General features: G+C 54.6%; 1 protein-coding gene across 1 annotated transcript; it reads left to right on the top strand.

Annotated features, from left to right (window-relative positions):
* The first annotated feature begins 8,172 nt into the window (after positions 1-8,172).
* Pcdh1 (protocadherin 1) lies at positions 8,173-21,654 on the top strand. Its single transcript, XM_021226662.2, has 3 exons — positions 8,173-8,376; positions 15,184-16,046; positions 18,823-21,654. The coding sequence occupies exons 1-3, from the start codon at positions 8,331-8,333 to the stop codon at positions 21,100-21,102; spliced, it is 3,189 nt and encodes a 1,062-aa protein (XP_021082321.1). The 5' UTR covers positions 8,173-8,330; the 3' UTR covers positions 21,103-21,654.
* The last annotated feature ends 820 nt before the right edge of the window (positions 21,655-22,474 follow it).

Here is a 22,474-nt window from a genome sequence, read left to right on the forward strand (position 1 = left end):
AAGAAAAGAGTTGCTGTGGTTATGGTGTCTCTTCACATCTATAGAAATCCTAAGACAGCTCCTATAAGAGATAAGCAGACAATTAAGCTTCCAGTTCAGTTGTTAACATTTAGAAGTCTATTATAAGTTCAACATTCGCCGTGGAATGCATGATACATTATAGACTTCACACACACACACACACAAATCATGACTTAAGATTCTCTTCCTTTGAAAACTCCTTCTTTCCCTCCCCATTTTTTCACCCTGATGACCTCGGGGACATGAACAATGATGGAGAAGACAAAAGAGGCATATATGTTAGAAGGATAAGAATCCAGGTGACAGCTGACGGGGTGGCACATGCCTTTAAACCCAGCACTCAGGAGGCAGAGGCAGGCGGATCTCCGGAGTTTGAGACAAAACTGGTCTACATAGTGAATTCCAGGACAACCAGGACTGCATAGAGAAGTCCTGTCTCAAAAAAGAGAAAAAGAAAGAAAGAAAGAAAGAAAGAAAGAAAAGAAAAGAATCGAGGTGAGGATCAGAGAGAGGGAAGATCGGAATGGGATTCATGATGGTGGCGCAGGAAGCAGACAGGCTACGTTGGGAGTGGAGCTGAGCTGAAGTGAGGGAAGGAGGTGGATGGAACAGTGTTTGAGGCACATGCAGGTCACTGAATGTCTATTGCACAGTGCCTGGGAAACAGAAGGCATTGTATAAACATTTACTGAGCCAAAGAAGGTTCTGGGAACAGGGTAACAGCGTGGGGTATACTACCAACATTTACGAAGTTTTACCACAAGCCAAGCATTCTGCTGAACATTTTAAATCTTTGCCAAAACTCCACTAGCGCATTTAATAGTTGAAGAAACTGGGGTTCAGATAGTTGAAGTAAAGTAATCACATGGGCAGTAAGTGACAGAGACAAGAGTTGAATTTTTACTTGTCTGGCTTCTTTCCAGTAACTGCATGAACTCCTACTTTGAGTCAAGGATCAGTCTATGCCCCTCACTTCCCTTACTGCCTTAAACACCCAAAAGCCTAGAGGGGACCCCAAAAGGTATGCCTGAAAGAAGGATTAAAAGAGGAGAGATGGGTGCTTTCTCCCACTGAGGAGGGGCCATATTAAAGTCTCATCTTCGACAACAGAAAGAAAAACAATTTGAAACTTAATCATCTCCCAGAATTATGATCCCTCCCCGCAGCAGGGAGCACATTAGTAGAACCGAGAAATGGTAATTCAGCAGCCCCCAACCCAGCAGGGATGGAAAGAGGAGGGGAGGGAGGAGAGAGGAAGAAAGCGGGCACAGGCCGAGAGATGGGGGAGGGGAGGCAAGGCCTGAGCTCCGAGGTTTGTTTGTTTGTTTTCCTGCTCAGGTCTGAGATAGGGTTCAGAGGAGCAGTCTCGCGACCTTCAATTTTTCAATTCTGCTCAGATGAAGGATCATGTTACTCCTCAGATCAGTTCTGAGCACCGAGGGATTCCCACACTCAGAGCATCCAAGCCCACCTAGGACAGATGTAGCGTGCGATCTTAGCTTAGGCGAGGAAGACTTCCTGAGCTACCAGGGCTGGCTCTGGGAGTCCTCGTCTAATGGCACCTAGGCGAATTAGCAGTTTATCAAATCTGAAGTGCTGGACAGCTCCCGACCCTGCTCTGGTTTTCCCGAATGCAGAGGGGTGGGGCTAGACTCCGCCCGCCCCTTCTCTGACACCGCATCAGTCCCCACCCTCAAGGGATGCGCGAAGGCTGCTGGGAACTACTGGGGACCCAACTTGGGGTCATGAAAGGGTCCCTACTGAGATCTGGTGGAGACCTTGAGATTGGAGGACCTCCCCCCCACCGCGCCTGGGGCGGGCAACTTTTCCAGACGCATTCCTTTCTTCTGAGTCGAGACCCCCGCTCAGTCCCCATGCTATATGCTCCCCCGCGGGGGGGGGGGGACACGACAATGGTGCCTTCAGCCCCCAGACATGAATGAGGCCTTTGAGAACTGCACGCCATGGGGTCAGCAGAGGCCACCGGGTCCCCCGGGGCTGCCCAGCCTTCTGATTCCACAGTCGCCTGGCTAGGGAGGGTGAGGAGCTGGTGGGGAGAGGTGTCCTATGGTCCCTGCCTTATAGACTGATGGGTCCGGGGAACAAAGTCATTCCCAATCAGGCAGTTTCTGGTAAACAGGATCTTGAGGGGCTGAAGATGGGGAGCGATCCCCTTTCTCTGTGCCAGGAGAAGGCAGTTCTGGGACCCCTTCTCAGGAAGGCAAGGCAAGCTGCATGCAAGCAGAATCCAGCAGGCATTTTCTACCTCCCCAAACCTCCCCTCCCCAAACCGGGGTCCACTCTGGATGGAGCAGATCCCCGCGTTCTCTCAAGTACCCATGCTTCTCCATCTGGGGCTGCCCTTGAAGCCCGGTCCCTCTTTCCTTCTGCCTCCCCTCCCACTCCCGCACTGCACAACCTACCAGGTTTCTATGGAAACAAGCTAGGGAGGCTCTGCCCGGAGGCCAGGGCCACTACTGCTCTTGGAGGGAGGGGAGAGAGGAAACTGAAGATCAGAATTCAAGTTCTAGCTGTTCCCAGAGGGGAAGCGGATGCATTGGGACTGAGGTTTTCTCCAGGGGGAGTGGGGTACAGGAACAGTAACTGAATGACTGAGGGGTTCCCTCCAATACCCCCAATCTTCAGTGCTCCCGACATTTAGACAAGTTCCCTCGGAGGGAACATTCACAGAGGCTAAAGGCAGGGAGGCAGGTAACACCAAGAGTTCTGGTCCTTTTCCCTCACATCAGACTCGTCCGTTTAGAAAACACCGATTTGAGAGGACATCTCCGGGGAAATAAGACATAGGAGAGAAATAAGAGTGGGTTAGAGAATTTGGGGTTGCTCAGGAGCCTCCCTTAGGAAGGCAATGCTAGAGGTGGCCAGGGACCTAGGACTGTCAGGTGCCTTTATGACACCCTTCCCAACTCAGGCACCTCACTGAGGAGCTGGGGTGGGTGGGGTGGGTGGGGTGGGTGGAGGATGGCAGTTTTCTCGCCTCAGTCCATGTCATCAGGGTGTTGGGCTATAAATATAGGGAAGTAGAGATGGCCAAGCATGGGCTAGGAGTAAGGAGGAGCATCTGAGACAGGAGGGGAGGGTGGGCGCAGAAGTATTCCACTAGGGAAGGCATGGAGACTCTTAGCTCTTACTCTCCCCTCATACACTGACCCCAGGAAAAGCTGTCACTTGACCAGAAAGTAGACCATGGGGTTCCCTTGGGAAGCGAGCTCCCAGGTTATCAGAAGGCTCAGGAAGCTTCCCCAGCGAAGAGAGGAAGTGGCGGGTTCCCAGGATCTTACCTATCAGTGTTTCTTTGGCCATAGCCCCCAATGAAGAGAGGGAGTGGAGGGTTCTCCTGGAACCCAGGGCTCCCAGGATCTCACCTATCAGTGTTTCTTTAGCCCCCAATGAAGAGAGGGAGTGGAGGGTTCTCCTGGAACCCAGGGTTCCCAGGATCTCACCTATCAGTGTTTCTTTAGCCCCCAATGAAGAGAGGGAGTGGAGGGTTCTCCTGGAACCCAGGGTTCCCAGGATCTTACCTATCAGTGTTTCTTTGGCCATAGCCCCCAGTACAGCCATCCTGGTGTTTGCTTATTTTGGTTATTTTTTGATCAGATATTTTGGCACTATGCACACTGCCTCCTGTTGCCATGGCAGCCGTGACAGGGGCTGAGGCACCGTGAGAAAAATACCAAAATTAATGAGTGAGCGAAAGTGCAGCCGAGAGAAAAACAAGGTTAAAAAAAGAGTTAAGACAGTAATGAAAACAGGCTTCCGAACTCCACAGCAGAACAGCTGCCGAGGCCTCCCCAGAGCAGCAACTCCAGACTAACCTTAGGGTGCTGGCATCTCCCAGACCTCTAGACAGGGCTCACCTGCCCTCCCCAACCTAGCCCATCACTAACCCAGCAATGGCCACTGGAGGACCATCCTAAGCCGATCAGCTCCTATCTCCAGTAGCATGCTGCCTTCCAGAACAGCTTCTTGGGGAACAGCTCCTCATTTCCTAGACAACGGAGTCTTAACTACAGCCCCCACACAACAGTGGTCCAGCTATATTACCAAGAAATGGCGTCCTAGCTACACTCAGAGCTTTAGCTGCAGGCGAAACAGCATCTCAGTGAGAGCCTTGCACACAAGAACAGCCCAGTCACAATCCTGGGCAATAGCATCTTAGCTATAGCCAATCCTCAATATGCTGTCATCACAGCTATAGCTTCAGGACCAATAGCATGTCAGCTACAGTCCTATGTACAACAGTGGCTCAGCTCTTATCCCAGGTAACAGCCTGCTTCTCAGGCACAGGCTCCTAGCAACAGCCTTTTATCCTCTAAGACCTAAACAGTAGATGCAGCTACAGCCCTAACCACGTAAAGTAACACAGACCAGCTTAGCGACAGCCAGTCTCAGGTGTACCAGCATTACACCTACAGCTTCCAGACCAATGGCTTTTCATTTGTGGCCCTCCTCCAACGCACATACACACACATAAACACATACTTCACAACAGCTTCTTGGGTCAACTGATTATCTGGCTACAGCCTAGGCACACCAGCATCACAACAAACAGAGGCAACAGCCTTTTCTATTGGTTTTAGATTCCCATGTATCCCAGGCTTCTTTGCTACAGCCCATCCCAGGTAAACACATATCAGCAAGCATCCCAGACAATTTCCTACCTAGCATCACCCAGGCTCCATTCTCTGGACACAGTCCCAGATGGACTCTCAGTCACTGTCAGTTTGAGGAGCCTCCCCCAACGCTTCACTTGCCAACTGGTCCTCCTCCCAGTTTGGTACAGGGCCAAGAGCCTGGCTTCTCTTCTTCAGACGCTACCCCCTCTACTCCCCAACCATTCTCCTCGAAGTCTCAGCTCTGCCTGCCTTCCCAGGGGAAAACAAGCCCCAGTACTCATACCTACATTGTCCCCACTCAGGTCCCCACAGACACAGCCTGGCAGCCAGAGTAAGAAGGGACAGAAAGCAGGGAATAATAAGCACACCTCCTATTGCTGCCTTGGCCCAGTTCTATTCCAACCACTTGGTGCAGGATTTTGGGTTGATGGTGGAGGAGCAGGGAGGACGGAGGGGAACATCTGGGAGATTAGCATTTCCTGCCCAGCTCTGAGGCTGCTGATCCTGCTCAACCCTGAGCAAGGGAGGAGAACAGAGAAGCCTTTGAATGGCTCCCAGCAAGCAGCCTGGGGAGGGTTTGCTGCAGCGGGCAGCGGGCACATGCTGGGGGCAGGGAGGCTGGGACAGTCCCTCTGCTGAAGATTTCTTCTCTGGCCCACTGATTTGCTTCTCGGGGCTGTGCTCAAAGATGGGGCCAGTTTGCAAGGGAGAGAGAAAGGACAGTCCCTCCTCCCCACAGCTTTCGGCATCTCCTGTTGGGCAGCCCCCCTCTCGGGCTCCCGGGGCTGAAGGACGGGGTTAAGGGTGAGTAGAGGGTTCAGATCAGAAAGGGAGACAGTAGGTTAGGGGTGCTCTGGCACATCTCTGGCAATTCTCCATTGCTTCTTCAGCTAGTACGGATCCCACCCTACCTTGAAGAATGTCCCACATAAAGAGACCCAGGGGCTAGGAAGATGAGGAAGCAGAAAAAAAAAATACATGAGACAGAAGAAAGGTAGAGATAAGTAGGGGAAATGAGGGAGGGACAGAGATTTTTGGCGGAAGGGGGTGGTGTCCAGAGGCAACGGCAGCGAGCTAGAGAGCAGTCATCTCATAGAAGAGCCCTTTCCAAACCTAGCGCCAGGCCTTGGTACATTCGTCTGACCTGGAACACGGGGCCTTGGCTTATAAAGCGGCACCAGGCAGGAGGTCCTACTGAACTGGGGCACTTGGCAGCCGGGGTACCAAAACCTGAGCAAGAGGGAGTGTCCAAGGTGCTCAAGCACCTCAAGATGGCGCCAGAGAGCCAGAGCTGAGCGCCAGAAACCAAGTATTGGAGTGTGAGACACTGCGTGTGACACGGTGTGTGACTCGCCGAGTGTGTAACAGGGAGCTTGTGGCACTGTGAGGGCGTGTGACACAAGTCGTGACACTGAGCGGCTTTACGGGGTAGAGATCCATTTGACTCTATGAGGTGTGTTAAGTCACCGCCTCGAGTGTGTTGGCGGCAGCTCCCCACCGCCCAGGGGGCAGGTGGACAGGGACCCTCGAGCAGCTGAAGTCAGGAGCGTCATTTCATTCTCACACTCGAATACCTTCCTCGCCCTCGCTCTAGAGCTCCAGGATCCCATCCCCTAACCTTTCCACCGTCACCTTTAGAGTCTCAGCCCCCGCTGCAGCTCCGTTTGGAGGGGGAGGGGCAGAATCCCCTGAGCGCAAAGAGAGGGAGGGCCACTCGGGGTGACTCGGGGGGCGGGGGTCTGACTGGGAAAAGGGCGGACCTGGTTGGGCAGCTGCCCAGGGAAGAGATGCTGGGGAAGAAATAACTAGAGGAGACACTTCCCCTGACTTGGCTCCCAGGAGGCAGAGTGGGGGACAGGTGTTTGAGGTTGGAGAGAGCCTTTCCGAGGGGGTCCGAGATGCAAGCTTGGGTGGGATGAGCGTACGGTGGAGAGCCGAAAAGGAAGCCTGCGCACCCGGCCTTAGGCGGGGGGGGAGGGAGGCGCGGAGGGGGCGCAGCGAAAGAGGAGGGGTGCTTGTTTGGGGGCGCGGTGCTCAGGGTCCCCTCCCAGCTGGACCAGAGCAGCCCCGGCTCCACCTCCCGGTCCGGGGGGGCTGGCGGAGGGCGGGCAGGCCGGGAGGGAGGGGGAGGGAGGGGGCGGGCCGGCTGTGCGCTCCGCTCGCTGCTGGCTCCGCCGCCGCCGCCGCCGCCGCTGCCGCCTCTCACACTAGCGGAGCGGGAGCGCGGCGCGGACGCGAAGCCGCCTGGCTGCTGCGCCCACAGCCCTGCCGGAGCCGGAGCCGGAACCGCAGCGCCAGCCCCAGCCGTGTGGAGCCGCAGCCCGCGCCGGGGCCGGCGGCGGCTCACCGACAGCGGGGCGGGCGGCGGGTGCTGCCCCGAGGCGGGTAAGGATCTAGCGGCGGCGGCGGCTCCGAGCCCAGAGCGGCCATGGCTGGCGGGAGCTGAGGGAGGGGCGCTCGGCGGAGCGAGGCGATCGGGGCCCAGCCGGTGTCCAGCGCGCTGGGGCTGAGGTGGAGGCCGTTGGGACACTGAGCGGGGAGGTTGCGGCTGGGGCTCCCCGGCCTCCGAGGTCCACGGCAAGGAGCGGAGAGAAGGGAGGGGGTGCTGAGCTGGACCCCAGCCCCGGCGTCCGCACCCGAGCGCGCTCCAAACCGCGGGGATGAGAGACTCCAGGAGCGCGCGGAACGGAGAAGGTTTGGGGGAAGCGCAAGGCCCTCAGTTAAGCCGGTGGCTGCCGGAGGAGCAGGCAAGCTGGGAACATTATCCACCACACACACACTTGTTGGGCGATTTGCTCAGCTCACTCAGGCGCTTCCAGCTCGTCGCGGACGCCTGGAAGAGCCACATTACAGACACACACACACACATGCATCCATCCGTACATACGTGAACACAGACATACCTCCCGCACACCAGCGCCCACTGGGCACAGTCACCAGCTCAGAATCTGCTTCGGTGCCTGCACGATCGGCAGCACCCGTGGCCATAGACAACCACAGCAAATCGGGTGTGATGCTGGGCAGTGCCAGACACAGAAACACAACCTCGTGTCTTCACGTACGAATACGACTGCCTCGGTTCGCCAAGTGAACGCTCCAAACCCAGCTCCCTGCTCATTCCGCTGAAGGAGCACACCCTAACAAAAATGATTGCCCACTCCCGGCCAGGACATAGGTTCACAGCTCAGGTCTTGCTTGTCCGCCTCTACTGCACCCACACACAACCCAGTGTCTCATAACACGCTCTGATAGCACACACCCTACCTAGCACAGAGGCACCTACAGCAGAGACTCATAAACAGAATCCACTGCTCACAGCACTGGTTGTCACACACACACACACCTTACACCAACAGTATCACATTACACTCTGCTGCGCGCGCGCGCGCACACACACACACACACACACACACACACACACACATGCACACACCCTATACACTCCACTCTCCCTGGCCAGATCCCCTCGGGAGAAGCCTCCAGGTTCTCCTAGAGAGCACCAAAAGCCCTGTCACCTCAGTCGGGACTTTGTTATTGTAAATATCGGCACGACTGGAGCCCAGGGCCCGGGGCCGGCCAGACCGGCTTCCCGGCGGCACCTCCCCCCACTTCCACTCCCGGGCCTGACCTGCTGGGTGTTCCGAGAACAAGCTGGACAGGGCCGGCCGCGCCATGCCGCCACCCTGGGGCTGTGTGACCCTAGGCCCTAATGCACAAGGTACGACACTGAAGGAGGTGTTTGAGACCTTTTCCGGGCCATTTAGCCGGATCCTCCGAGCCACCTGGGTCCCTCGCACACCTGGGTGCCGCACACCTGGGTGCCCCTCTACGCCGGCCCGGTTGCAGGCCAGTCCTGTGTGCTGACAAGGCCCGGGGGCCGGAACCGAGACCGCAGCATGCGCAGAAGAAAAACTGGTAGGCGACTAGGACTCTCGTCCCTTCCTTCGGCCACTCTCCGGTAGTTCAGGCTTCTGGTCTCAGTTTCCCCAGCCGTAGAAGGCGACTGTCCTTTCAGCAGGTGACGCTAAGGCCTTCGAGGACCGAGTGCAGGGCAAGTACCCCGTTTCTACTGTCGTGAGAGGATCGGTTTTATGAGAATGTCCCCGCCCGGCCAGGCTCGCGGCTTTGTGATTCCGGCGCCGGCTTCCTCCCTGCCCCCCTCCCGGCGTCCGCTGTGCTGCTCCCGCCGGCGCCGGCTTGTGGGGGACCTAGGCGGAGGCCGGAGATGCGGGAGAGGAGGGATTCCCCGCGGCGGTCCTGGAGGCAAGGGACGCCAGTGGCCGCCCGGCCTAGAGAGTTCTCACTGTGCTGAGCCTCACCTAGCCTCACCTTGGGCTCCAGAAGGCCAGGCGGCACCCTGGTGGGGGGCGGGGGTGGGGTGACTAGAACCCTAGGAGCGACCGCCGTCCCCCCAACACACACACACACACACACACACACACACACACACACACACACACACACACACACACACACACGGTCTCCTCTGGGAGGAGGCGCTGGGCGTGCTGGGCGTGTACTGAGAGTGCTCACTGACCGAGATGGTGAGGACTAGGGCCGCTCATGCTGGTTACTCCCAGGACTTAGTACCGGAAGGTGCAGGGCTCTTTCCAGCACCAGCTCTTGGGTCAGATTCCTGGACAGGGACAATCCAGAAGGTGTTTGCATCACTGTTAGAGGTTCAGATACGTGTGAGAGCACCTGGATATTACTTTCTTGACTGTGTGTGGGGGGAGGGGAGCGTCCGCGGTGGGGTTGGGATCTATGACAACAACTAGGCTGGGGCAGAGGGTGGGTTCCAGGAGAGAACCTAAGAAACCTCGGGAAAGGGCGAGAGTGGGTAGGAGGACAGGCCTGGGTTCTGGGGCACCTCATCTAGCTGCCTCTCCTCCTTCATCCATGCCTAGGTCTTTCCATGTAAGAGGGGACCAGCTATAAGGGGGTATCTTGCAGCTCTGGCTGCTTCAGCAGAGAGCTGGGCAAGAGCTGCCTGGAATGGGGCCTGCATGGGTGAGGAGGAGCTAAGAGGGAGTCCGAGTTCTGATGATGAGAGGCGTCCCTGCCAGGAACAAAGCTGGTTGGTGTTGGAGAGGTTTTGTTAAACAATGTATTGAGCAGATACTGTTAGGCAGTGCCCACTGTGGGGGCAGTAGTAGAACACACACTATTTTTTCTTTCATAGGCTAGCAGATTCGTGTGTTCCTTCTCTGAGCTGGGGAGCACCTCCTATGTGCCTGGTGGTGGGATAAAATGCTGTCTTACAGGACTGGAAGACTTGCATATCTAACCCTTCTTACATGTCTAACCCTTAGGTGCACTGGGTCCCATTTAGTTTTCCTAAATAACTTAGAGAGGCAGGATTTGTTTTTAAATGTGTTACTTCATTTATTTAGTTTATCTGTGGGCACACACATTTGGAGGTCAGAGAATGACTTTCAGTTGCCTGTTTTCCACTATCTAGGTCTCAGGAATCAAACTGCAAGCTTCCTTACCCACTGAGCCATCTTGCTTGCCCGAGAGGCAGGACCCCCCCCCTCCCCATTTAATGATACTGAAATGGGTTCAGAAGAGTGAATCACCTGGCTAAGGTCGCACAGCTCGAAAGTGTTGGGATGAGGGTTTGAACTCTGCAGTCGTGCAGGAACGCAGGTGCCTGGAAGCCTGCAGATGCAATGGAGGGTTCTGGAAGACAGGAAAGGCAGGAGCGCTGCGGGGAGCCTCTGAACAGCTCCACCCCAGGCAGCCTACTGGCTTCCCCTCCGCCCAGGCTCTCAGATGGTCCCTTTGTCCTGCGGTGTTTTGCAGCACCGGTGGCTGTTGTGTGATGGTGCTGGGGCAGGTGTGGGGGGCCGGAGACTTCAGAGCTGACCTGGCCACTGCAGCCGAGTAAGAGCTCTTCTCACAGCACCCAGCAAGAAGGGGACCGTGGTTCCAAAGTGGGGTGCAGACGAAGCTTCCTAGTGAACCCTCATCTGCTCTCATTACTTCTCGGATGTTGTGTCCCCTCGCCCCTCACCCCTAAAGCCTTGGAGGGCTCTTGCTGTTTTGTGGGGGGAGGGGTTGTTCGTTTGTTTTTGTTTTTGCCTCCTCAGTCCTCATGGAAATGGGTCACTGTGCCTTTCTCTACTTAGGGTCTGTCTTGCTAGGACCCTGGGCACCCATGTCACTGGGTGGAGAGGCGCTCTTGCCTGGGAAGGTAGCCTGTGCAGATAATGCAGCTTCAAAGACTGCCGCCGGAGACTAATGCCTCCCAACACCAACTGCCTGGGACAAAGTTCAGCAGTGTTGGGGGTAGGGATGTGGAAAGGCCACTTTACTGCTTCTCCCAGGTCACATGACTCTCCACAGCTGCAAATGGCTGGATGAGAAGTGATAGTTGTAGTAAATGCCATATTCAGCCTCAGGTTTCTGTTAATTCTTTCTCCAAATCCCGTCTTTAAGAGGAGACGAGGCACTCTTTAATAGATCCGGCCTATTCCTGTTTCTATGACTAGACTGTTTTACACATTTTCGAGTCTTAGAACTTCAGTGGTGGAGGGGGCATGGTAACTTTAATCCCAGCACTCGGGAAGGAGGCAGAGGCAGGTGGATCTCTGAGGACAGCCAGGCCTACACAGAGAAATCCCTGCCTCAGACCCCCAAAAAGATTTGGGGCGGGTGGCATAATAATCAGTAATGTCCATTAGAGTTCATTGGGATGTGGTGGTGTTGGGTGGCCGTGGCAGCAGAGGTGGTGATGACACAGTTTGCAGGGCTTAAGCTCCTTTTCAATCCTTTCAGGACTGTCTTCCAAGACCCTTGTATCACAGTTGCCCAGGGGGTTTCTCCAGGTCCCACCTTCACGTCAGAATCCCTAAGGGTAGAGCCAGGTAACCCTTATCTTGGTAGAACTCCAAGTACCTCAGGTACCTAAGCCCTCTCTAAGACTTGTCCCCATTTTGGGCCACCCTCCCTCCAGACATCCCCTTAACTTCCTTGGGCTGTGCCTTACACTGTGTCAAGCCTTCTTGACTGCCTCTGACTGGAGGCAAAGCAAGCTGTTAAAGGGTGGTGGGGCTGGGAGGCCTGAGGGGTGTGTCTCAGGTTGTGATCCCCAGATAGGAAGAGAGCCCCAAGAGAGAGGCTTAGTATTTAGCTTTCAAAGTGGCCATGAATCAAAATCACCCTGACTTTGTCAGACCACAGATCCTTCAATGAGTTGCGAAGTGTTATGAACAGACGTTTTCCTAGAAAAATCCTGCTGGATAATGTTGTACATCCTCAAAGGGGATGTGATCACCAAACATGAACTCTTCTCAGCCTCCGGTGGGGAGGAAAGTGAGGAAGTTTTGAGTTGGAGCTGGAAGTGTGATGGAGGGTGGATTCAAATGGTCTCCCTTTAAAGAGAGCACGCTTGCGGCTGAGGATTAGCATCTGTGTTTGTCTGGTGAAGGTCTCACAGGTTGTGAAGGGGCTCATATTTGGGGGTAGCTCCCCAAGGGAGGTGAAGTGCTTGGGTTGTACAAGGAATCTGTACATTTGGTGAACATTTGCTAAACGTTACCACTGAGTAGACTCACAGTGGAGATTTGCATTTTATCCCAGTAGATTCCTAGGGAATTGGCAAATAGGCAGTGAGTAACACATTCACCATACAGCCAAGACCACCAGGAATTAAACCCTGGGAATCACACAAGACCTAAGAACTGTTTACTTCAGGTCTGCTATGTGTCTGTGTCCAATGCACGGTAAGCAATTAGAGGGTTATAACTGTAATCTCGGCTCCCAAGAGGCTGAGTCTAAGGTCAGCCTGGACTATATCTTGAATTCCAGGTCAGCCTGGGTAACAGTGTATAGGACCCTGCCTCAAGAAATGCTCTCCACTTACTGTCCTGTAGGAAAGATAACCATTAGCCAATTTTCCAAACAGGCTGAAACTACACTCTGCCAAGTGCTTTGAAAGAAAGACCATTTGTTGAGTGCCTACATTGTTATAAACATTCAGTCTACATTAACTCAGACCCACTAGGAAATAGATAGTATCATCTCCATTTGACAGATGAAGAAACTGAGGCTTTCAATTGTTTACTCCAGGAAATAGGCAGCCAGGGTTTGCCTCACATTGTCTGAGGTCACAACCTAAGCTCATCTCCACCCTGCTGCCTTGGCACAAAGGGGTACATAGAGATAACCCAGGAAACTGACAGTCATGAGCTTGAACCACTGTTTCAGCATATGGGCCCAGTCTTTACTGCTGTTGCGTTCTAGTGCCCAGGACACAGTCTAGTACATTGTAAGTGACTAGTAAGCTTTTGTTGAGAAGCACTTGCCATACCCAGTTTTTACCAAGCTACATCAGAGGACGGGGTGGGAGGGCATATGAACTCTTGCCTCTTTGGAATGTCTGGCGTCTTCCTGGGGAGACGGAGAACACAAGAATAGGTGCCCAATACTATAGTTGAACAACAGGGCTGGGCGGTGTCCGGGGCAGCCCAGTGATTCATTGCCGTAGGACTGGAGTAGACAATAAGTGGCTGTGAGTTGGAGGAAGGAGAGGTCACTGTGGGCTGGAGAGACCTAGGAAGGCATCGCAGGGTTACAGGCGGTGGCAAAACCAGTCTTCAGTGGGATGGGCAGCGTTGGGCCTGGGATAGAGATTCTAGAAGTAAGGAATATGAGTGGAACTTGAAACACTCCTCCCTCCCCACAGGAAATGCTGGACCAGAGACTTGGGACTTGACTAGAGGAAGGGTTTGCCATGGTTGTGTTTTGGAGATGAGCGACCAGTATCTGGGACAGTGTGGCAGGTCTGACAGCATGGGCAGGTGGACAGCCTCAGAATGGGGTGATGAAAGACCAGGCTATTGTGACGACGACGGTGCAACTTGTAGTCGAGGGTGTGCACAAGCACAGCCCTTCCTGGAAGGATCTGGGGGCGGCAGGGAGAGAAGGATGTGAGATACACCGGGCCACTTAGAAAAGGGGGAAGTGATGAGTACGCAGCAGGCTCTGGATGTAGGCAGGGATAAGGGTCAAGCAGGAGCCAAAGCCAGGTGTGGCAGTGCACATCTGTAATCCCAGCATTCTGGAAGCTGAGTCAGGAGTTCAAGGCTAGTCTGGGATACCTGGTGAGATGAGACTTTGTCTAAAAAAAAAACAAAAACCGGGGTCTGGGAATATAGCTCAGTGATAGTTTATCTAGCATGTGCAATGTCCTGTGCTCAGTTCTCAGAACTGGGGGACAGGCATACATAGATACATACATACATATATACATACATACATACTTACATACATAGGCCAGGAGGTAGTTGATCATTGGAGAGCAGAGACAGTGGACCAGTGAAGGCTGACGGTGTCATCGAAGCTCTGTCCCAGTTAGACCTGCTGGGCTCTCTGTTGCTAAGGACAGGTCAGGGGAGCTCCCAATGGCAGTTTGAGGGTCAGTCAGTCCTAACCCCATCTTGACCTCTACTCTTTTCTTCTACACACCTGCCCATGGCAACAGGCGACAAGGAGTGCTGGAAACTCGTGTGTGTGTGTGTGCGTGTGTGTGCGTGTGTGTGTGTGTGTGTGTGTGTGTGTGTGTGTGTGTGTGTGCGTGCGCGCGCGCGCCCTGCTTTGAGACACATTTGTGGGAAAGCCAGGAAGGGCTAACACCTACTCTATTTTGGCATTTTCTTCTTAAAATGTTTCTGTTATATGTATTTATTTGTGCGGGGGAATGCATGTAACAGACTGTATGGAAGTCAGAGGATAACTTACAAGGGTCACTTCTCTCCTTCTGATGCAGGTCTCAGGGTTTGAAGACAGGTCATCGAGATGGCAGCAGGCATCTTTACCCACTGGGCCATTTCATGGGCCTGGCTGCTAGTCATTTTCACAATATATTGGCATTCAATTGTGGGAATGGGGAACACTGAGCACTGTGGATGCTGTTTGTCAAAAAGCGAGGATTTGGGATGTAACAGCTCATACATATAAGCTTATTTGGCATCTCAGAAGAAGGGGAAATGAAATTCTTTCCGCCTCTTCCTCTAGCTAACACGGATGGAAAGTGTGGACAACACTGGCTCTCAGGGTCTGCGGCACCTGAGAGATGGGTGCATGTTGCTTTTGTACTGTAGATGTGGGGGAAGAGAGCTCCACAGGAGGTGTCCCAGGCCTAGCCCTTCCTTCCAGTTGCTTTTGCTGCCTATCTCAGTATCAGGGTAATTACCACGGGTGACTAAGGCAGGGTGCTGGTGAGAAGGAGCTGTTGTGCAAAGCATGGGGCTGAAAGGGGGGTGGGGGCGGTACCCAGGGAGAGTCAGCTGGGTACGGCCTGCCATGGGCGGGAGCTGCTGTAGGCCTGCCTGTCGTTTTACCCACCTCTCCAGCTGGGGCAGACGCAGCTGCTACACCCCACTGTGGGTGAGGCCGGGGTGACTGTCTCTGGGAGAATGGTGAATCAGCGGGAGAGGGAGAGTGGGGGATTGCCTCTGTCGGCCTTTGGGGTCAACTTCCTCTTCACAGCTGATGGCCTGTACTTTGTGTCTTCTTGTAGTTCTCCCGATTCTGGAACCTGCTAGGATGGGGCCTCTGAGGCCCAGCCCAGGGCCTGGGGGGCAGCGGCTGCGGCCGCCCCCCTTACTGCTGGCACTGCTGCTCCTGTTGGCTCCATCTGCAAGCCATGCCACCCAGGTAGTATACAAGGTGCCAGAGGAACAGCCGCCCAACACCCTCATTGGGAGCCTTGCCGCTGACTACGGTTTTCCAGACGTGGGTCATCTCTATAAACTAGAGGTAGGTGCTCCATATCTTCGAGTGGATGGCAAGACAGGGGACATTTTCACCACAGAGACTTCCATTGACCGAGAGGGGCTCCGTGAATGCCAGAACCAGATCCCTGGGAATCCATGTATCCTGGAGTTTGAGGTGTCTATCACAGACCTCGTGCAGAATGGCAGTCCCCGGCTGCTAGAGGGCCAGATAGAGGTGCAGGACATCAATGACAACACACCCAACTTTGCCTCGCCGGTCATCACCCTGGCCATCCCGGAGAACACCAACATCGGCTCGCTCTTCCCCATCCCATTGGCCACAGACCGAGACGCTGGTCCCAACGGCGTAGCATCCTATGAGCTGCAGGCTGGGCCTGAGGCCCAGGAGCTGTTTGGACTGCAGGTGGCTGAGGACCAGGAAGAGAAGCAGCCACAGCTCATTGTCATGGGCAACCTGGACCGTGAGCGATGGGACTCCTACGACCTCACCATCAAGGTGCAGGATGGCGGCAGTCCCCCACGTGCCAGCAGCGCCCTGCTGCGCGTCACTGTGCTTGATACAAATGACAACGCTCCCAAGTTCGAACGGCCGTCCTACGAAGCTGAGCTGTCTGAGAATAGCCCCATTGGCCACTCTGTCATCCAGGTGAGAGGCCTCCTCCGTCTGACTTGTCAGGGTGACCCGTCTTTAGAAATGGGACCCACCGAAACCAGGTGGGAGGTTCCTTCACTTAGGGAAAAAAACCCAGAATGTTGTGGGAAGCTCCCTTTTCCCCAGCCCCAGATAAAGGAGAATTTCTCATCAACTTCCTGTCCTGCATCTGAACAAATGACAGTGCGGTAGCATCTAAATTACATCACACCTCCCCATCAGATTCAACTTAGGCAAACTTCAGGGAAGTGAAATTGAGCCAAGCTCAGGGAGTGCCTTCCTTAGCCCAGGCTGGACCAAGGGACTTACCTTTTACCCAGCAGACCCTCTCCTGCCATGGGAGTATCTTCCCACCCAGAGTCAGGTCCCTTTAGCCAGGTAACATTTTGCTGCTGCTGGCGACACAGCCTCATCACACGCCTTCAGCCAGGAAGGTCCTCGGTTTTGACAAATCACACTGGACTGTTTACACAGTTGCCTCCTTCCCAAGAAATGGGGGTCAGTAACTATGAAAGTTCTCAGCACCCTTCCTCGTGGGAACTGCCCCAGGGGCTGGGCAAGCAACTTGGTGGTGCTGGGGCCTGGGAGGGAGCAGCGTCCCTGCAGACAGGTGGGTGTATCTCCCGCTGTCATCTCAGTCCTGGCCTCCTGCCAGCCCCATCGTCTTTCTCCTTCCCCATGGGCTGAGGCTATCTCTGTCCACGACGTGAGCAAGCCAAAGAAAGTTCAGCTGGCCTGGATGCCTTGAGACACCTTAGTCCTAGGTCCTGGAGCTGAAGTGGGTGGGTGGGGGTGGGTGGCAGGTTTTATCTTTTCTAGAGGCTGGTGGACTAGAATACGGAAATGAGGCTGAGAAAGAATAGAAAGACAGTTGTTCAGGATGGCGAATAATAATAGCCCAGGTGCCAGGCATTGTTCTAAGTGCACTGTTCATATTATATAATTTAATCCTTACAGTGCAAGGTAAGTAAGCATTATCCCCATTTTACAGATGGGAAGCTGAGCCCATAGATTTCTTAATTTGCCTGAGCTCAGAGCCCACCTTAGCTCAAGTCCCATAGTCTTGCTTTGTGTCCCCTCAGTGAGATGACACGGCATACAGGGTCCTTAAAGGTTGGTAGTGCTGGAAAGTGGCAGAGTTGGAACTGCGCAAAGGTAGAAAGCTAGGAGTCATAAGAACAAAGATGGGGTGGGAGAAGGAGACAGCGGAGAAGGAAGATGGCCAGTCTAGAGACAGGGAGCACGGCCGTAGAGCTCGTGACGACAGACTGGGGCTGGGTAGGGAAAATGGCTACAGATTTGCCTGCAAGGGTGGGAAGGAACACCAGGGCAGCTGGGAGCCCTGTCCAGGGGTCTCCTGTGGAAACCCTTGACAGGCATGGAGATCCCTTCCTGAGGACACAAGTCCAGCAGTGTCAGGAGGGCCCCCAGGTGCAGCACTCAGCCTGTATGACTGGATTTCTTAGAATGAACAAATGATTGACAGGCAGATCAAAAGGGAAGGGGGATTATTTAAGAGTCACTTGTCAAGTTCCAGGCAGCATTAGGTATTTCTTTATGTTATCCCATTTAACCTTCACCACAATCTCATGAAGTAAGTTCTATTATTCATCCCCATTTTATATATTTGTCAAGTGAGGCTTGGGAAGATTAAATAGTTGGCCCAAGGCCACACAATTAATTGGAAGCAGCAGAGCTGGGATTTGAACCCAAGACTTTGATTTTGCTCCCTTAGAGACTGCCAAGGTATGCTGCTACTCCTTTGCACCCACTCCCCCTCAGACAGACAGACAGATGGACGGACGGACTTCACCACATTCTGTTTGGTTGTGAATACTTCAGCCCCTCACGAGAGGCACCTCATAGCCGTCCCCACCTGGCATCTGTTGCCCCATCACCACCCATGTTTGTATAGACGTGGTTCCCGTGCAGGGCGGCCTTGGCGTGGGAGGGCGTGCCCACTGCAAAGGGACAGGCAGTTCATTGTTTGGTGCTGGAAGCCCAGCCTGCTGCCAGCAGGCTCTGTGGCCTGCACCAGCCCCTCCCTCCTGGCCCCAGGCTCAGGCCGGATTCCTCACACTGGTGCCTTGCCAGCAACAGACAACAGTCAAGGAGCTGCAGCAACAGGTTCCCCCCAGTTTGACAGCAGTGGCTGGGTTGGGCCTGCTGGGCGCTTTCTGACCCGTATCTCTATCTGGCTGCTTTCAATAGAAATCCCCCTCACCTGGGGCCTCTAGCTGAGCATGGGGGTCTCCACTGATGCATGCACACACATGAACAAACACAGCTTCTCGCACTCAAATATCACGGCTTACAGTCACATACTTGTGTGTACGTCACATGCCTGCATACAAGGTATGTACATAAGTGCATGCATGACTACCATCTCTACTGCTCAAACACTTTCTCATCTCTTCAGAAGGCGGGGTGGGGGTGGGGTGGGATGGGAGAGCAGTTCATTTGGCTGAGAGGGTTTACTCAGTGCTTGTGGGCCCATCTCCGTGTTTAGGTGGATGGGTACAAGAGTGGAATGTAATTCTGCCTGGTCCTGGTGATGCAGTGCCACTAAGAAGGATTTGCATGCTGCATCTGGGCTCTTTCGGGAAATAGGCTAGCAATGCCTGCCAAGGTGTCAGGTCTAGGGGAAGGCTGCCGAGTGCTGCTTTTGGGAAGGGTGCTGAGTTAGCTTCATTGAGTCTGGTGTGCTTGTGGGAAAGGACATTAGCAACACATGCTCCTTAGCTTACTAACCTGTCCCTGTCCCCTACAGGTGAAAGCCAATGACTCCGACCAAGGTGCCAATGCAGAGATTGACTATACCTTCCACCAGGCACCTGAGGTTGTCAGGCGTCTTTTGCGACTAGACAGAAACACTGGACTTATCACCGTTCAGGGTCCTGTGGACCGTGAGGATCTAAGCACTCTGCGTTTCTTAGTGCTCGCCAAGGACCGAGGCGCCAACCCGAAGAGTGCCCGTGCCCAGGTAGTTGTGACTGTGAAAGACATGAATGACAATGCCCCCACCATTGAGATCCGGGGCATAGGGCTGGTGACTCATCAAGATGGGATGGCTAACATATCAGAGGACGTGGCAGAGGAGACCGCTGTGGCCTTGGTGCAGGTGTCTGATCGAGATGAGGGAGAGAATGCAGCAGTCACCTGTGTGGTAGCGGGTGATGTGCCCTTCCAGCTGCGCCAGGCCAGTGAGACCGGCAGTGATAGCAAGAAAAAGTACTTTCTGCAGACCACCACCCCTCTTGACTATGAGAAAGTCAAAGACTATACGATTGAGATCGTGGCTGTGGACTCCGGCAACCCCCCCCTCTCCAGCACCAACTCGCTCAAGGTCCAGGTGGTAGATGTCAATGACAATGCCCCCGTCTTCACCCAGAGCATCACTGAAGTCGCCTTCCCAGAAAACAACAAGCCCGGGGAAGTGGTGGCCGAGGTCACTGCCAGTGACGCTGACTCTGGCTCTAACGCAGAGCTGGTGTATTCTCTGGAACCTGAGCCGGCTGCCCAAGGCCTCTTCACTATCTCCCCTGAGAACGGAGAGATCCGGGTGAAGACGTCACTGGATCGGGAACAGAGAGACAGCTACGAGCTGAAGGTGGTGGCGGCTGACCGGGGCAGTCCCAGCCTTCAGGGTACAGCCACGGTCCTTGTCAATGTACTTGACTGCAATGACAATGACCCCAAATTTATGCTGAGTGGCTATAACTTCTCAGTGATGGAGAACATGCCGGCGCTGAGTCCAGTGGGTATGGTGACCGTCATTGATGGGGACAAGGGGGAGAATGCCCGGGTACAGCTCTCAGTAGAGCAGGACAATGGCGACTTTGTTATCCAGAATGGTACAGGCACCATCTTATCCAGTTTGAGCTTTGACAGGGAGCAACAGAGTACCTACACCTTCCAACTGAAGGCTGTAGATGGTGGCGTCCCACCCCGCTCAGCGTATGTCGGTGTCACCATCAATGTGTTGGATGAGAATGACAACGCACCCTTTATCACTGCCCCCTCCAACACGTCCCACCGACTGTTGACCCCGCAGACGCGTCTTGGCGAGACAGTCAGTCAGGTGACTGCGGAGGACATTGACTCTGGTGTCAACGCTGAGCTGACCTACAGCATTGCTGGAGGCAACCCTTACGGACTCTTCCAGATTGGGTCACATTCAGGTGCCATCACCCTGGAGAAGGAGATTGAACGGCGCCACCACGGGTTACACCGCCTAGTGGTGAAGGTCAGTGACCGAGGCAAGCCCCCACGCTACGGCACAGCCTTGGTCCACCTTTACGTCAATGAGACCTTAGCCAACCGCACACTGCTAGAGACCCTCCTTGTCCACAGCTTGGACACGCCCCTGGATATTGACATTGCTGGGGATCCAGAATACGAACGTTCCAAGCAGCGCGGCAACATCCTCTTTGGTGTCGTGGCTGGTGTGGTGGCCGTGGCCTTACTCATCGCTTTGGCGGTTCTCGTGCGCTACTGCCGGCAGCGGGAGGCCAAGAGCGGCTATCAGGCTGGCAAGAAGGAGACTAAGGACCTGTATGCCCCCAAGCCCAGCGGCAAAGCTGCTAAGGGGAACAAGAGCAAGGGGAAGAAGAGCAAGTCCCCGAAGCCCGTGAAGCCCGTAGAGGACGAGGATGAGGCTGGGCTGCAGAAGTCCCTCAAGTTCAACCTAATGAGCGATGCCCCTGGGGATAGTCCCCGGATCCACCTGCCCCTCAACTATCCACCAGGCAGCCCCGACTTAGGCCGCCATTACCGATCCAACTCCCCACTGCCTTCCATCCAGCTGCAACCCCAGTCACCCTCCGCCTCCAAGAAGCACCAGGTGGTGCAGGACCTGCCGCCTGCAAACACCTTTGTGGGCACCGGGGACACCACGTCCACGGGCTCTGAGCAGTACTCCGACTACAGCTATCGCACCAACCCCCCCAAATACCCCAGCAAGCAGGTAGGCCAGCCCTTTCGGCTCAGCACGCCCCAGCCCCCGCCCCACCCCTACCACGGGGCCATCTGGACCGAGGTGTGGGAGTGACGGAGCAAGGGTGTCTTGCCTGCCGTGATCGACTAGATCATGCCGGAGCATCCTGAGCTATCTGTGGGGGGTGGGGCTGGTCTGGGGGTACTGAGGCCTCACTAAGGACCCTGCTGCCTTACCCAGATATGAAGGGTTAAGCTGAGTGGAAACGGATAGGGGGCTCTGTAGTGTTTTCCCTGCTCCTCCCCACAAGGGAGAAGCCTGTGACTTGTCAGATCCCAGGCCGCTGAACTAGCTACTAGGTCTTTCAGGTGGAGCTGATGGGCGGGCGAGAGGTTTGGGGACAGAAGGGAGCAGGGGAAAGTGGGAGGAGACCATTCCAAACCTGGGTCTTTCAGAGATCAGCTATACAGGTGCTCCTTTGGAGGGGACACAGAAGACCTAGAACCTGGGCGGGGACTCCGCTGGGGAGGGGGGCCTCCCCACTCGTGCCTTCTTTATGTACTGTGTATTAATTTCTTCCTCATCCCCAGGCCCTGGGGGCTGGCCCCATATCCCTACCCTAGCCGTACCCATGTGGCCACGACAATAAAGTTCTCTATTTTTGGAGTTTTGGTTTCTTATTTACCTGAACTGAGAGAAGGAGTGAGAGAGACTGGAAGCAGCTTTGTTCTCAAATCCTGCCTCAATTTCTCCGTGTCTACCCTCTATCCCTCCCTACTCCCTAGGCCCGCCTACTTTACTCCAGTCCTATCTTAGAATATCATCTCCTGCCCACCCCCACACCTATTTCCATGTCTGGAGAAAGTTCCAGCCTTCAAATGAAGGAGTATGGTAGTGTGCTACCTCACCCCATGTCTGTGAGGCCTTCTTCCTTGCATGAGACCTTCACCAAGACAGGGTAGGAGTAGAGGCTCTACCTCCTACTCCAAGACAGTCTTTCCCCATCTGCCTAAATGGAGTAGCTTCTGAGAGCCCTGAAACCAGAGCACCTGTGTGGGCTGGCAACCAGCCTTCCTGCCTCAAGTGAAGCCAGAGAACCTTTTGATTACACCATCCACCTTCCCTCAGGGCTCTTCTTCCCCCAAGTCCCTTTCCCAGCCTCTTCATCACACTCAGCAATTAGCTGGCCCTGCCCTGCGTCTCCCCATGGTCACCAGCCTGGGCTCCAGAGAGGGAGGGCCCTGCGAGAGGGGCTTCTCTAAGGCTTCAGAGACCCACATTACACCCCATGCTTGGAGAGCCGTTGTCATAGGATGAGGTGTCCCAATTCTGCCTTCAGCTCCTTACTCTAGCCAGGACTATGGGCTAGCTCTCTCCCTCTCTCCCTCTCTCTCTCCCTCCGTCTCTCACTTCTTGCTCTCCTGGGTCTACCTGTCTCTGGTTGTGCCTGAGGGAAGTTACGGTGTGGGTGAGGGGCCTCTGGTCC

This window comes from Mesocricetus auratus, unplaced genomic scaffold (assembly GCF_017639785.1).
Source record: "Mesocricetus auratus isolate SY011 unplaced genomic scaffold, BCM_Maur_2.0 Super-Scaffold_6730, whole genome shotgun sequence".
NCBI lineage: Eukaryota > Metazoa > Chordata > Mammalia > Rodentia > Cricetidae > Mesocricetus > Mesocricetus auratus.

Bases quoted from the DNA above. Each gene is read 5' to 3' on its own strand.
- Pcdh1 (XM_021226662.2), top strand. From the start codon at position 8,331: ATGCCGCCACCCTGGGGCTGTGTGACCCTAGGCCCTAATGCACAAG. The intron at 8,377-15,183 runs GTACGACACTGA...GTCTTCTTGTAG, and splicing joins CCTAGGCCCTAATGCACAAG to TTCTCCCGATTCTGGAACCT. The intron at 16,047-18,822 runs GTGAGAGGCCTC...TGTCCCCTACAG, and splicing joins TTGGCCACTCTGTCATCCAG to GTGAAAGCCAATGACTCCGA.